This window comes from Onthophagus taurus, chromosome 3 (assembly GCF_036711975.1).
Source record: "Onthophagus taurus isolate NC chromosome 3, IU_Otau_3.0, whole genome shotgun sequence".
NCBI lineage: Eukaryota > Metazoa > Arthropoda > Insecta > Coleoptera > Scarabaeidae > Onthophagus > Onthophagus taurus.
In genome coordinates, this window is record NC_091968.1 from 29647441 (window position 1) to 29661736 (window position 14296).

Sequence of the window (14296 nt, forward strand, 5' to 3'; positions counted from 1 at the left end):
TATGTTTAAAATTAGTCTTTAACTAAGCAGGGCGGAACCCCAAAAGATGACAATTAATATCGAAAAAAATTTACATTTTATAAGAGTTGTTTCACCTATCCGGGGACACACTGTAGATTACTGTTATTAGTTAAATTTTCTTAATAAGCAATTTTTACATGTTTTCAAAAATTTTCTGATACAAGGGTACTAAAATTTTACGTCATCGTAAAGAGAAAAGAAATCTCTATCAAATGAGCCTAACGAAAGGGTACATTGCCATTTAAAAAACTTCAAGTGTTATTCGTTGCTCATTTGTTTTCTGAAATAAAAACAATTGAATGCTGTCTTATTATGGCAAATAAAATATTAAACAACTTTTGTATAAAATGTTTTTTTATAAAGTTGATACCTATCAAGATATATACTATATTCCATACATAATGGGCACCTGTATAATATGGATTGAGCCAACGAGAGAGATAGCTTGCGCAAGGTGATCGAACCGAGATAGACATAGAAGCGTACTGACATATAATGGGCGTGCGTTAATTTTGGCGGTAAATTTAAAACAAAATTAATAAATGAAAAAAGAAAAAAAAATAAAATAAAATAAAATTTCCTTATTATTTATAATACTTACAGGTGATGTGAAACTGTATTATCGCGAACTTTGCACACGAAACAATACATTTTTAAACATAACGGTGTGACTGGCTGTGACACAACAAAACGATAAACGTCAGGTTTGACACTTTTGTGCGCATGCGCCCGTCTGTTTAGTACCGTTTTATGTCTATCTTTGTTACACTTTCACATTATCGCTTTCCATCTGCGTCTATTCACCTTGAGCCACATTTTTGTTAGTAGATATATTCAGTTAGCTCAATCCATATTATATATACTCAAAGTATGGAACCAATTCAAATTGTTACATTGACAACTAGAAAAATTAATGACCCAATGTCACCAACTTGAACTGGATCCATAAAATGTTACTAAAATCTCATTACAGCATCGTTTGCTGTAAGGAGTCTCATTACAGTACCCCTTTGAGTACTGTAATAGCTTTCATTATGATCGCGAATTAAAAAAAATGTATATTAAAAAACAAGTTTCGTAAGACACGTTTGAAGTGCACGAATTCAAGTTGAAAAACGAGTGGCGAAACCACGAGTTTTTTAATGAATGAGTGCTTTAAGTCTTATGAAACGTGTTTTTTATGCTATTCTTTGTAATTCGCGTTTTTATCCTTTTTTTTAACAAAAATAAAATAAATTTTGACAATGTAGGGAAATAGGTATGTAGCAGTTGGTAACACCGTAACACTTGAAAATAGAAATTTGAATTGACAATTAGAAACTGTCAAAACACAAAATGTATTCACCTGAAAAAAACGTTTCATGTACACCTCCCAAAATAAGAGAAATTGCCAGTGTTCAATGTCCTCATTATTGTGGACCTTGTTTGTATTCGATGCTAAGAACGTGTTTAAACATCCATAGACAAAAATTGTCACAACTAGAAAAATTAATGACCCAATGTCACCAACTTGAACTGGTTCCATAAAATGTTACTAAAACCTCATTACAGCAGTAAGGAGTGTCATTACAGCACCCGTTTGAGTACCGTTTACAGCTTTCATTACCGTCGCGAATTACAAAAAATAGATAACAGACTAAATATTAACTTACCCCGGAAAATGCGTCCTTTCCTAACACCATACTCTTTTCATTTCTTTATATGTTGCATCCCTGCAAAACAAGTAAAAAAAAATAATTACCCTTTTATAACAAAAGTTATAATTTGAAGCATAAAAAATGTAAATAAAATTAAGGTTATGTCGTTAAGTGAGGTTATCTTTTACATCTTCATAAAAAAATTTATTTCCATATTCAATACAACTAATACAAAAAAACTTATTTTAAGCTCCTTCTTTTATCATTCGAATACATCTTTGTACTTTATCCTTATTTTTAATATACCATTTCATCCATTCGGCAACCTGCACATTACTCCGATCACCTTGAACCTCTAATTGTTGATAATAAGCCTCTCTTATAATTCGAAAACAATGACTATTATGATATGGTAGGCAAGTGATTGGATCTATATATTTTGCAGGTAAACTACAAGTAAATTAATTTTAATAAATTACCTTTTTAATAACTTTGCTCCCACTTACTTTGTGATTGTGCATTTAATTTTTTTGGGATAATTCGGTTTTGGTTTTAAATTAAAAATTTTCGCAAAACTAACATCGTTAGGATCATTAGCGACACTAATAAAGGTACGTTCGTAAAATCGTTTAATTTCCTTTTTATCCTCATCTTCTTGTTTAGTTTCGTCAGAAATTTCTTCGATAATTGGAAACTTTAACGATTGATAGATAATAGTGGGGCCATTAAAAACTTTTTTAACCGGTCTTCTTGATTTCTTTTCACTTTCAAGTCGTTGATATCTTTCGAGAGATTGCAAATTTTCTTTTTCCGTTATTTTAGCTTCTTCGAGGAGCTCTTCTTGAGTCGGCATCCAAGTTTCTTCCCTCGGTCGTTTTACTTTCCTTTTTTGCTCTAAATTTCTTACTTTTATTCTTTGTGCTGTCGCAGCCGATTTCGCTGCTGTTGATTTTCTAATTGATTTTCTTTCAACCCTTTCAAGGTTATATTCATCTTCAAGCTTTATTTTTTGAATTACAGGTTTTGGTTTTTGAATTTTCGGTTTTTGTTTAACCTCTTGTTTTACGGGTTCCTATAAAAACGTTACTTAAACACCTATCGTAACAATTAAAGATTATTACTTTATACGCTTTTGTCACCAATCTCCGCTTTTTAGGTTGCGATTCATTATCTTCGTTATCAGAGACAGGTTCATCATTTTCATCAATACTAAAATCTGAATCGACGATATCTTCACCTTCCTCTTCAGCTCTAACGATGAATTTTAATAAAAATACGTTAAAAAAACGTTTTAAACATTTTCTTACTCATATTCGTTGTCGCTTTCGGTGTCAGCAAATCCACCATAATTAACCTTATAAAAATCATCTTGACATTCTTCCTCTTCATTGAGGAGTTTCGACATGCGGTTACCCGCATTTGCACGTCGTTCTCTTTGCATTTTTTATATAAATAATCACGGAACAATTCAAAACAACTTTTTAGAAATTGTAAACAAATTTGACAAGTTAGGTTAGATTAATTTTTGGGGGATTTCAATATTTATAGTTATCGAAAAATATTTTAAGTTAATTACTTATTTTGTTAATAAAATGATTGATAATTACGTATAACAATTTTTTTAATTATCGTAGTTATATTAACAAAGTTTGCGTTTTTCAATTCAAAACAACTTTTTAGAAATTGTAAACAAATTTGACAGGTTAGGTTAGATTAATTTTTGGGGGATTTCAATATTTTTAGTTATCGAAAAATATTTTAAGTTAATTACTTATTTTGTTAATAAAATGATTGTTAATTACGTATAACAATTTTTTTAATTATCGTAGTTATATTAACAAAGTTTGCGTTTTTCAATTCAAAACAACTTTTTAGAAATTGTAAACAAATTTGACAAGTTAGGTTAGATTAATTTTTGGGGGATTTCAATATTTATAGTTATCGAAAAATATTTTAAGTTAATTACTTATTTTGTTAATAAAATGATTGATAATTACGTATAATAATTTTTTTAATTATCGTAGTTATATTAACAAAGTTTGCGTTTTTGTTGCAAATTAGGGAATTCGACGATTTTTGTTGGTAAATCTGAGTGTCAATTTAGATTAATGTCAAAAGCCCTGGTAACCTCAAAATCCCCAAAGTCCGCTTGTTTCGTTGCAAATTTTGCATTTTTTACTCGTTTAGATACGATTACCACACGCAAATACATCACCAGCAATGCTAATTATAAAACCGTAAACGTTGTGAACGAATATTATGACCCGGAAGGCGATAAAACAAATTTTAAGTACATAACCATCATGTTAAAGGTAAATGATACATTTACCTGTTTATTTTGTTTTAATTATTAGTTATTGTTAGGAAAAGGGTCAAATAAAATTTGAAGATAAATGGCCTTATATGCGGCCGATAGTTTTAAAACTATTACGTCAAGATCCGGTTTCACAACCAGAATGGCAACAGCTTTTTTACGATGTTCACTTGGTGTGTTTGTGGGACGAAAAAGGACCGATAAAATTGCGGGATCATCTCCAAGAGGATATCGTTCAATTTATAAAACAAGCCCAAATACGGGTTTTATCACATAAAGAAGAACAAGCTCTTTTAAAGGCTTATATCGCTGAATGGCGTAAATTTTTTACACAGTGTAATTATTTACCGACTCCGTTTAGACAATTAGAAACCAGTTTGCAAGGAAAACAAACAACGGGAACGACAAACGTTCAAAATAACACCAAGAAATGTGAAGAAAGCATCGTTAGGAAATTAATGTTAGACTCCTGGAACGAAAGTATTTTTATGGATATCAAACGAACGTTACAAGAAAGCGCTATGAAGCTAGTTCATGCTGAAAGAAACGGGGAAGCATTCGATTCTCAATTAGTTATAGGAGTACGAGAATCTTACGTAAATTTATGTTCAAATGTGGATGATAAAATGCAAATTTATCGTGAAAATTTCGAAGGCGCGTACATTCAAAGCACAGAAATGTTTTACAAATTAAAAGCACCGGAATATTTAGCAGACAATGGGGTACAAGCCTACATGCGCTACGCTGATAGTAAATTAAAAGAGGAAGAAATCCGTGCTCAAAAATATCTCGAAATTGGAAGCATTGGGGTTATACAATGTTGCGTTAATGTTTTAGTTGGAAACGCTTTGCCGTTACTTTTAGCAGAGTGCACGCCTTTAATAAAAGCAGGTGAAACAACTCGGTTACAATTAATGTTTCGATTATTAGAAAGAGTTCCCGAAGGTGTTCAACCGATGCTCGGTGAATTAGAATCACATATAACTCAAGCTGGTTTAGCAGATATGGTTGCAGCGGCTGATATAATAACCCAAGATTCTGAAAAATACGTCGAGAGGTTATTAGATTTATTTCGAAAGTTTAGTACGTTGGTACATGAAGCTTTCGATGATGATCCAAGATTTTTAACGGCACGCGACAAAGCATTTAAAGCGGTCGTTAATGATACAACCGTCTTTAAATTAGAATTAAACACAAATCGAAATGTAACATCGAAATGTTCCCCTGAAAGTAAATGTCCCGAGTTATTAGCAAATTATTGCGACATGCTTTTAAGACGTACTCCTTTATCAAAACGACTGACAACCGATGAAATTGAATCAAGATTAAAAGATGTACTTTTAGTTTTAAAATATGTATCGAATAAGGACGTGTTTATGCGGTATCATAAGGCTCATTTAACGAGGAGATTAATTTTAGACGCAAGCGCCGATAGTGAAAAAGAAGAGGATATGGTCGAGTGGTTGCGCGAAGTTGGAATGCCCGCTGATTATGTTAATAAATTAGCGAGGATGTTTCAAGATATTAAAGTCAGCGAAGATTTGAATACGCAATTTAAAACTTCAACAGCGCGACACGATGCTATTAATATAAAAATATTAAATGCCGGCGCTTGGGCGAGAGGTTCCGAAAGAGTCACAGTTAGTCTTCCTGTCGAACTCGAAGATTATATACCCGAAGTTGAAGAATTTTACAAAAAAAAACATTCAGGACGAAAACTTCAATGGTACCACCATATGAGTAACGGCACGATAACATTCGCAAATGAAGTTGGTAAATTCGATTTGGATGTAACAACGTTTCAAATGGCGGTTTTATTCGCTTGGAATCAACGTCCAAATGAAAGAGTTAGTTATGAAAATTTACGTTTAGCTACAGAACTTCCAGACCCGGAATTACGAAGAACCTTGTGGTCTTTAGTGGCCTTCCCCAAATTAAAAAGACAATTATTGTGTTATTCCCCGATCGTTTCGCAAGCTAAAGATTTTGCCGAACACACCTTGTTTTGGATCAACCAAGAATTTTCATTGGTTAAAAACGGGAAGCCGCAAAAACGCGGAAAAGTGAACCTAATCGGACGATTACAATTAAGCACGGAACGGTCGCAACTTGAAGATAATCATTCGATAGTTCAATTAAGAATACTCAGGACTCAAGAGGCGATTATTAAAATTTTAAAAATGCGTAAGAGGATCACCAACGCCGCGCTTCAAGCGGAACTTGTTGATATACTGAAAAATATGTTCTTGCCATCGAAAAAAATGATTAAAGAACAACTCGAATGGCTAATCGAACATAAATATATGCGAAGGGATGATGACGACATAAATACGTTTATTTATATGGCGTAAAAAGTCCGTTATTATTATTTTAATAAGTCCTATTTTTTTTTTTTTTCTTTTCGTATTTTCTATTATACTTATGTATTTTTCCGTTCTTTCTTATACAACTTTAAAATTGAAATGTAATAAAAGTTTTAAAAAATATATAGGCAACCTATTTTGTTCCCTAGAAAAAATGGTTGCATAACTTTAATTTGTTGACAGATTAATTTGAGGTTATTTTATTTCTCACATATGAATCTAGGAAACAGCCCCGGATCTAGGGAGGGGCAAGCCGGGGTCTATGCCCCTGGCGGCAAGTTCAGAGGGCGGCCAAATTCATACTTTACAGACCAATAGGCAACTCATCATTTACTTAACTTTGACCACGAAATAAATAATAGTACAAGTATGTTCTATGCGATACAGGACGTTGGCTAATTGCGAAAGGGTTAAAAGATCTTTGCTTATATTTTCTAAGACAAAAAATGCAAGTTTTTGTGCGTGCTGCAAGATTTACCAGTAACCGTCTTCTACCGCCACATCTGCATTATGTCCTACAGAGTTTATTAATTGGAAAAAAGTTTCAGAGAGATTAACCGAACACGAGGCAACTCAAATGCCCAAAGAGTGTATGATCAAGTGGATAACACGGGTACAACAAATGAAATCATGCCAGGGTATTGATCAAGACATTGAGAGAGTAATTCACTCAGAGAAAGAAAAATGGAGACAGATCCTGCGTATTGTTATGGATGGTGTATTGTATCTATCCACAAACTGCCTTTCTTCTCATCACACAATGTCCTCAGCCTAGTCAAGGTAACTTCTTGAACTTAATTTCCCTGCTCGCCAAACATAATTCAACTCTTAAGTTTCAATTAGAACACTTAAAAAGGGATAAGTATCATATTTATGAAAGACAATATAGAATGAAATGATTAACATAATGGCAAAAACAGTTAGAAATAGCATTTTAAATGACATCAAAGAAGCCAAATACTACACTATAATGTTCGACTGCACTCCAGATCCCATACAGAACAAATGAGCCAGGTAATTCGATATGTAAAAAGAACTGGAGATGTGTGTGAAATAAAAGAAAGTTTCATTAATTTCATAGAAATTGCTGGAAAGACAGGAGAGGACATTTGTCAACAGATTTTAGAAAAATTGGCAGTTGATGATTTAGATATTGGACCAATATGGCCGGCATCCATAAAGGAGTACAAGCCAGGATTGCAGAAAGGAATGAGTTGGCCAAGTTCGTACCGTGCTTGGCTCACTCCTTAAATCTTGTAGGTGTTCATTCTGCCTCATCATGCCAGGAAGCTATTAACCTATTTGGTCTGATTCAAAAAGTAGATTGCTTTTCTGTTGGCTCCGCTACCAGGTGGGACATTATGAAAAAATGGGTTAAAACAAATTTAAAAGGAAGTAGTCAGACGAGATGGCCGGCGAAACATGTTGGTGTGAATGCCCTATTAAATAATTTTCCAGAAATAGCGGAAGCCTTAGAAGAAGTTAAGCAAACTTCTCATGCTCCAAAAGCTAAGTACGAGGCATGTCATCTCTTAACTGCTATAAAGGATTTTAAATTTATTGTCAATTTAACTATTTGGGCGAATATTCTCCGCGAAATCAATCGAGTGAATATAGAAATTCAGAAAGAAGATATTATCCTTGTCCGTTCCGTAGCACTAATGGATGGTCTGCTCAAAACTTTGCAAAAAATGAGACAAAATCTAATGGAATATCCGCAAACGTAAACGTAAAAAACATTTCGATGAGATGTGTGAAGACGAATTACAAACACTCCAACCTGTTTAACTACATTCTAAAGAAATAATGATGGTATTTGATCGAATAATATCAGAAATTAAAAAGAGATTTGATTGTGCTACCATGCTGAATTTGAATTTTGCTTTTCTTAATGGTACTAATATTTTGAAAATGTCAATTGAAGAACTGCAAAAGTATTGAGCAGATCTGGCTCGAAAATACGAGCGAGATTTAAGCGTCGTTGAATTCTGCCAGGAACTCTACGTTTTTAAAGAGCAAGCTCCGCTTTTATTTGGTGATATAAAAAAGGATAACGGTTTCTATCTTTTGCAACAGATCTATGCGCATGATTTGCAAGATGCTTTTCCTAATATTTGTATTGCCCTGCGAACTTACTGTACGCTTCCTACTACATCCGCAAGCTGTGAGCGAAGTTTTAACAAACTAAAACTAATTAAAAATTATTTTCGATCTTCTATGTGCCAAGAACGCTTATCGAGTCTTGCAATCTTAGATATAGAAAATCGAATTGCACACGAGTTAAATTATGACAAGGCCATAGATTTATTTGCTGAACAATAAGCTCGAAGAGTAAAATTGTAACTTCAATTCACAAATGCTATAATATATTTGATTTTTATTTTAAATCCTATCCTGTGCTGTGTATAAAATATATATCCCACACGTTCATGTCTATACATCTGTGAATAAATAGGATTAACACAGAAAGAACAGCGATGGATGCATTATTTCCGGAAGGCCTATGTAAGCTATGTCCAAATGTCAATCAATTAATGGACATCTGATAGCTGAAATTATATAGATGATAAAGGTAAAAATAAATATTCAATTTCAGTTTTTGCCTAGCTTAAAAATATTGTAGATCCGGGGCTGCTAGGAAAGCATGTTCATTATCTAATTTTTATAAATAAATTAAGATAAAATAATAAATTCTTCTAATTAATATTAGAAATAGAAACATTCGAGTTTAGCCATGCGTCTTTAGTTTTGCACTAACATTATCACTAGAACTAACACAAGACCTAGGACTAGAATCATTCGGGTTTAGTCGTCTTGGAAGACGTTGCTAGTTCTCGATCTAGTGTTAGTTCTAGTTTTACACTATCACTAGAACTAACACAAGACCTTGAACTAGAATTATTCGGCTTTAGCCATCTTGAGTGACATGCGGCTAAATCCGATTATTTCTAATTCTCGATCTAGTGTTAATTCTAGTTTTAATTGTTATTACTTTTAGTTTTAGAATATGTATCAAATAAGAACGTGTTTATGCGGTATCATAAGGCTCATTTAACGAGGAGATTAATTTTAGATGCAAGCGCCGATAGTGAAAAAGAAGAAGATATGGTCGAGTGGTTGCGCGAAGTTGGAATGCCCGCTGATTATGTTAATAAATTAGCGAGGATGTTTCAAGATATTAAAGTCAGCGAAGATTTGAATACGCAATTTAAAACATCAACAGCGCGACACGATGCTATTAATATAAAAATATTAAATGCTGGCGCTTGGGCGAGAGGTTCCGAAAGAGTCACAGTTAGTCTTCCTGTCGAACTCGAAGATTATATACCCGAAGTTGAAGAATTTTACAAAAAAAAACATTCAGGACGAAAACTTCAATGGTACCACCATATGAGTAACGGCACGATAACATTCGCAAATGAAGTTGGTAAATTCGATTTGGATGTAACAACGTTTCAAATGGCGGTTTTATTCGCTTGGAATCAACGTCCAAATGAAAGAGTTAGTTATGAAAATTTACGTTTAGCTACAGAACTTCCAGACCCGGAATTACGAAGAACCTTATGGTCTTTAGTGGCCTTCCCCAAATTAAAAAGACAATTATTGTGTTATTCCCCGATCGTTTCGCAAGCTAAAGATTTTGCCGAACACACCTTGTTTTGGATCAACCAAGAATTTTCATTGGTTAAAAACGGGAAGCCGCAAAAACGCGGAAAAGTGAACCTAATCGGACGATTACAATTAAGCACGGAACGGTCGCAACTTGAAGATAATCATTCGATAGTTCAATTAAGAATACTCAGGACTCAAGAGGCGATTATTAAAATTTTAAAAATGCGTAAGAGGATCACCAACGCCGCGCTTCAAGCGGAACTTGTTGATATACTGAAAAATATGTTCTTGCCATCGAAAAAAATGATTAAAGAACAACTCGAATGGCTAATCGAACATAAATATATGCGAAGAGATGATGACGACATAAATACGTTTATTTATATGGCGTAAAAAGTCCGTTATTATTATTATTTTAATAAGTCCTATTTTTTTTCTTTTCGTATTTTCTATTATACTTATGTATTTTTCTGTTCTTTCTTATACAACTTTAAAATTGAAATGTAATAAAAGTTTTAAAAAATATATAGGCAACTTATTTTGTTTCCTAGAAAAAATGGTTGCATAACTTTAATTTGTTGACAGATTAATTTAAGGTTATTTTATTTCTCACATATGAATCTACGAAAGCATATTCATTATCTAATTTTTATAAATAAATTACGATAAAATAATAAATTCTTCTAATTAATACTAGAAATAGAAACATTCTAGTTTAGCCATGCGTCTTTAGTTTTGCATTAACATTATCACAAGACCTAGGGCTAGAATCATTCGGGTTTAGTCGTCTTGAGAGACGTTGCTAGTTCTCGGTCTAGTGTTAGTTCTAGTTTTACACTAGAACTATCATTATGTTGCTTATTTTTATCGAATTAAAACTAGAACTAACACTATATCTTTTCAAGCACAAATTGGCACTAATCAGAATCAAAATGACATTAGTCTAAATCATATTGGCAATGTCAATTTCAAATTGGCATTAGCCAAAATCAAATTGACAATAATCAAAATTAAAATGGCATTAGTCAATATCAAATTGGCAATAAACAATATCATATTGGCATTAATCAACAAATTAAACACTAATCAAAAGCAAATTGGCATTAAACAAAATCAAAATGACATTAGTCCATATCATATTGGCACTTATGAATTTTAAATTGACATGGAAATAAAATTATATATCAGCATTAAATAAAATGAAATGGGTAAAAACATTTTATTGACTTACAAACACAGTAATAACAATTATATTACTTAAGAAAGTAGGTAACGTTATGTTTTAAATAACACTCTTAAAAATTTATATCTTGCATATTCAATGCAGAAGGGATAAATCGTTGGATGTGGGCAATAAACATTTCGCAATTGGCAACAGTAATCTTGTCCATATTATTATGAACGGTGTTCTCTAATTTCTGCATTCGATATTCTGTTTGAGTCAGATGATCCCGGTCAGCACCAGCCAAGATGTTATTTAGCTGTACAGCCATATCTGCTTTTACTCCTGCTTTTAATGCAGACCACGCTTGTTCAATAGTATTAAACATAGGGCTGTACGGACTTATTCGTAAAAGTGTGTGGTGTTCAAATTCGTTTTCTGCAAAAACCTCTTCAATAGCAGAGTGGCATGGAACATTATCAATAACTAATGCAACTCCAGTTTGGTAAAGGCCTTGCGCTCTTCTTAGGCATTGCCTCACAAATTCATTTGCTTCCGGCTTCTTGAAAGAGCCCCGACGTAGTTCGGAATGAATTAGCCCCATGTTTCCAATGCATCCTATTGTGTATCCTGAACGTTCCATGAATTGACGGTGCTCATCAGTTATTTTAGCTCTACGTTTACCTCCTCGCTGCTTTTCCGGTTGTTCTTGGTTGTTAACCCATCGATACGCGGTTCTCTTTGGCACCTGTAGGTAGTACGTTTGCAAGATTACGCCAGTTACCATTGGCATTATACAAAGCGCAAATCTGTGTCCTCAGATTTGCAGCAGCATTTTTCTTTAAATAAGGCATCTCGTGTGAATATAATAGTTGAAATCTCGCAATAAATTACCATAAACTTGACAATAACCGATAAGTTAACAATTGTTTGACACCGATTTAAACATTTATTTTTCATGCCATCTTGATATTGTTTGGTGCCAATATGATATGGACTAATGTCATTTTGATTTTGTTTAATGCCAATTTGCTTTTGATTAGTGCTAAATTTGATGATTAATGCCAATATGATATTGTTTATTGCCAATTTGATATTGACTAATGCCATTTTAATTTTGATTATTGTCAATTTGATTTTGACCAATGCCAATTTGAAATTGACATTGCCAATATGATTTTGACTAATGTCATTTTGATTCTGATTAGTGCCAATTTGAGCTTGGAAAGGTATAGATCTAGAACTAGAATGCAAAGTGTTAGTTCTAGTTTTACACTAACACTATCACTAGAACTAACACAAGACCTTGAACTAGAATTATTCAGCTTTAGCCATCTTGAGTGACATGCGGCTAAATCCGATTATTTCAAATTCTCGGTCTAGTGTTAATTCTAGTTTTAATTGTTATTACTTTTAGTTTTAGAATATGTATCAAATAAGAACGTGTTTATGCGGTATCATAAGGCTCATTTAACGAGGAGATTAATTTTAGACGCAAGCGCCGATAGTGAAAAAGAAGAAGATATGGTCGAGTGGTTGCGCGAAGTTGGAATGCCCGCTGATTATGTTAATAAATTAGCGAGGATGTTTCAAGATATTAAAGTCAGCGAAGATTTGAATACGCAATTTAAAACATCAACAGCGCGACACGATGCTATTAATATAAAAATATTAAATGCTGGCGCTTGGGCGAGAGGTTCCGAAAGAGTCACAGTTAGTCTTCCTGTCGAACTCGAAGATTATATACCCGAAGTTGAAGAATTTTACAAAAAAAAAACATTCAGGACGAAAACTTCAATGGTACCACCATATGAGTAACGGCACGATAACATTCGCAAATGAAGTTGGTAAATTCGATTTGGATGTAACAACGTTTCAAATGGCGGTTTTATTCGCTTGGAATCAACGTCCAAATGAAAGAGTTAGTTATGAAAATTTACGTTTAGCTACAGAACTTCCAGACCCGGAATTACGAAGAACCTTGTGGTCTTTAGTGGCCTTCCCCAAATTAAAAAGACAATTATTGTGTTATTCCCCGATCGTTTCGCAAGCTAAAGATTTTGCCGAACACACCTTGTTTTGGATCAACCAAGAATTTTCATTGGTTAAAAACGGGAAGCCGCAAAAACGCGGAAAAGTGAACCTAATCGGACGATTACAATTAAGCACGGAACGGTCGCAACTTGAAGATAATCATTCGATAGTTCAATTAAGAATACTCAGGACTCAAGAGGCGATTATTAAAATTTTAAAAATGCGTAAGAGGATTACCAACGCCGCGCTTCAAGCGGAACTTGTTGATATACTGAAAAATATGTTCTTGCCATCGAAAAAAATGATTAAAGAACAACTCGAATGGCTAATCGAACATAAATATATGCGAAGGGATGATGACGACATAAATACGTTTATTTATATGGCGTAAAAAGTCCGTTATTATTATTATTTTAATAAGTCCTATTTTTTTTTTCTTTTCGTATTTTCTATTATACTTATGTATTTTTCTGTTCTTTCTTATACAACTTTAAAATTGAAATGTAATAAAAGTTTTAAAAAATATATAGGCAACTTATTTTGTTCCCTAGAGAAAAGGGTTGCATAACTTCAATTTGTTGACAGATAAATTTGAGGTTATCTTATTTCTCACATATGAATCTACGAGAATTCATTATCTGATTTTTATAAATAAATTACGATAAAATAATAAATTCTTCTAACTAACAGTAGCAATAGAAACATTCAGGTTTAGCCGTGCGTCTTTAGTTTTGCACTAACATTATCACTTGACCAAGAACTAGAATCATTCGGGTTTAGTCGTCTTAAGAGACGTTGCTAGTTCTCGGTCTAGTGTGTTAGTTCTAGCTTTACACTAGAATTATCATTAGGTTGCTTATTTTTATCGAATTAAAACTAGAACTAGAAAATATCGGGTTAGGTTGGGCAATATATAGGCAACTTATTTTGCCCCCTAGAAAAAATGGTTGCATAACTTAAATTTGTTGGCAGATAAATTTGAGGTTATATTATTTAATACCTTTATTACGTATGAATTAATATGAATCTACGAAAGCATGTTTATTATCTGACTTTTTTAAATAAATTACGATAAAATAAATTCTTTGAGAAACATTGTTTGAATAATTTAAATAAAAACATTCTTTTTAAATAACATTAATAACCAGCAAAA

The 14296-nt window shown here is 33.0% G+C and overlaps 4 protein-coding genes and 1 pseudogene across 4 annotated transcripts; 4 read left to right on the forward strand and 1 right to left on the reverse strand.

Annotated features, from left to right (window-relative positions):
- Positions 1 to 1849: 1849 nt before the first annotated feature.
- LOC111416082 (Vacuolar protein sorting-associated protein YL-1) lies at positions 1850 to 3448 on the reverse strand. Its single transcript, XM_023048030.2, has 4 exons — positions 2966 to 3448; positions 2780 to 2909; positions 2165 to 2730; positions 1850 to 2108 (listed from the first exon to the last, which is right to left on the reverse strand). Exons 1-4 carry the CDS (start codon positions 3097 to 3099, stop codon positions 1904 to 1906), a joined length of 1035 nt encoding a protein of 344 aa, XP_022903798.2. The 5' UTR covers positions 3100 to 3448; the 3' UTR covers positions 1850 to 1903.
- Positions 3449 to 3755: 307 nt separating this feature from the next.
- On the forward strand, positions 3756 to 6458 carry LOC111416085 (cullin 5). Its single transcript, XM_023048032.2, has 2 exons — positions 3756 to 3970; positions 4023 to 6458. Exons 1-2 carry the CDS (start codon positions 3767 to 3769, stop codon positions 6321 to 6323), a joined length of 2505 nt encoding a protein of 834 aa, XP_022903800.2. The 5' UTR covers positions 3756 to 3766; the 3' UTR covers positions 6324 to 6458.
- Positions 6459 to 7498: 1040 nt separating this feature from the next.
- Positions 7499 to 8062, forward strand: LOC139429530 (uncharacterized). The gene has a single exon (XM_071195309.1). The coding sequence runs from the start codon at positions 7499 to 7501 to the stop codon at positions 8060 to 8062; it is 564 nt and encodes a 187-aa protein (XP_071051410.1).
- Positions 8063 to 9331: 1269 nt separating this feature from the next.
- LOC139429238 (cullin-5 pseudogene) lies at positions 9332 to 10472 on the forward strand (annotated as a pseudogene).
- A 2041-nt stretch (positions 10473 to 12513) lies between these two features.
- On the forward strand, positions 12514 to 13668 carry LOC139429531 (cullin-5-like; the record flags this gene model as incomplete). Its single annotated transcript, XM_071195310.1, is given in 2 exon segments — positions 12514 to 12876; positions 12878 to 13668. Coding segments are annotated over 2 exon segments (1020 nt in total), but the record flags the coding sequence as incomplete, so codon positions are not given.
- Between the last annotated feature and the right edge of the window lie 628 nt (positions 13669 to 14296).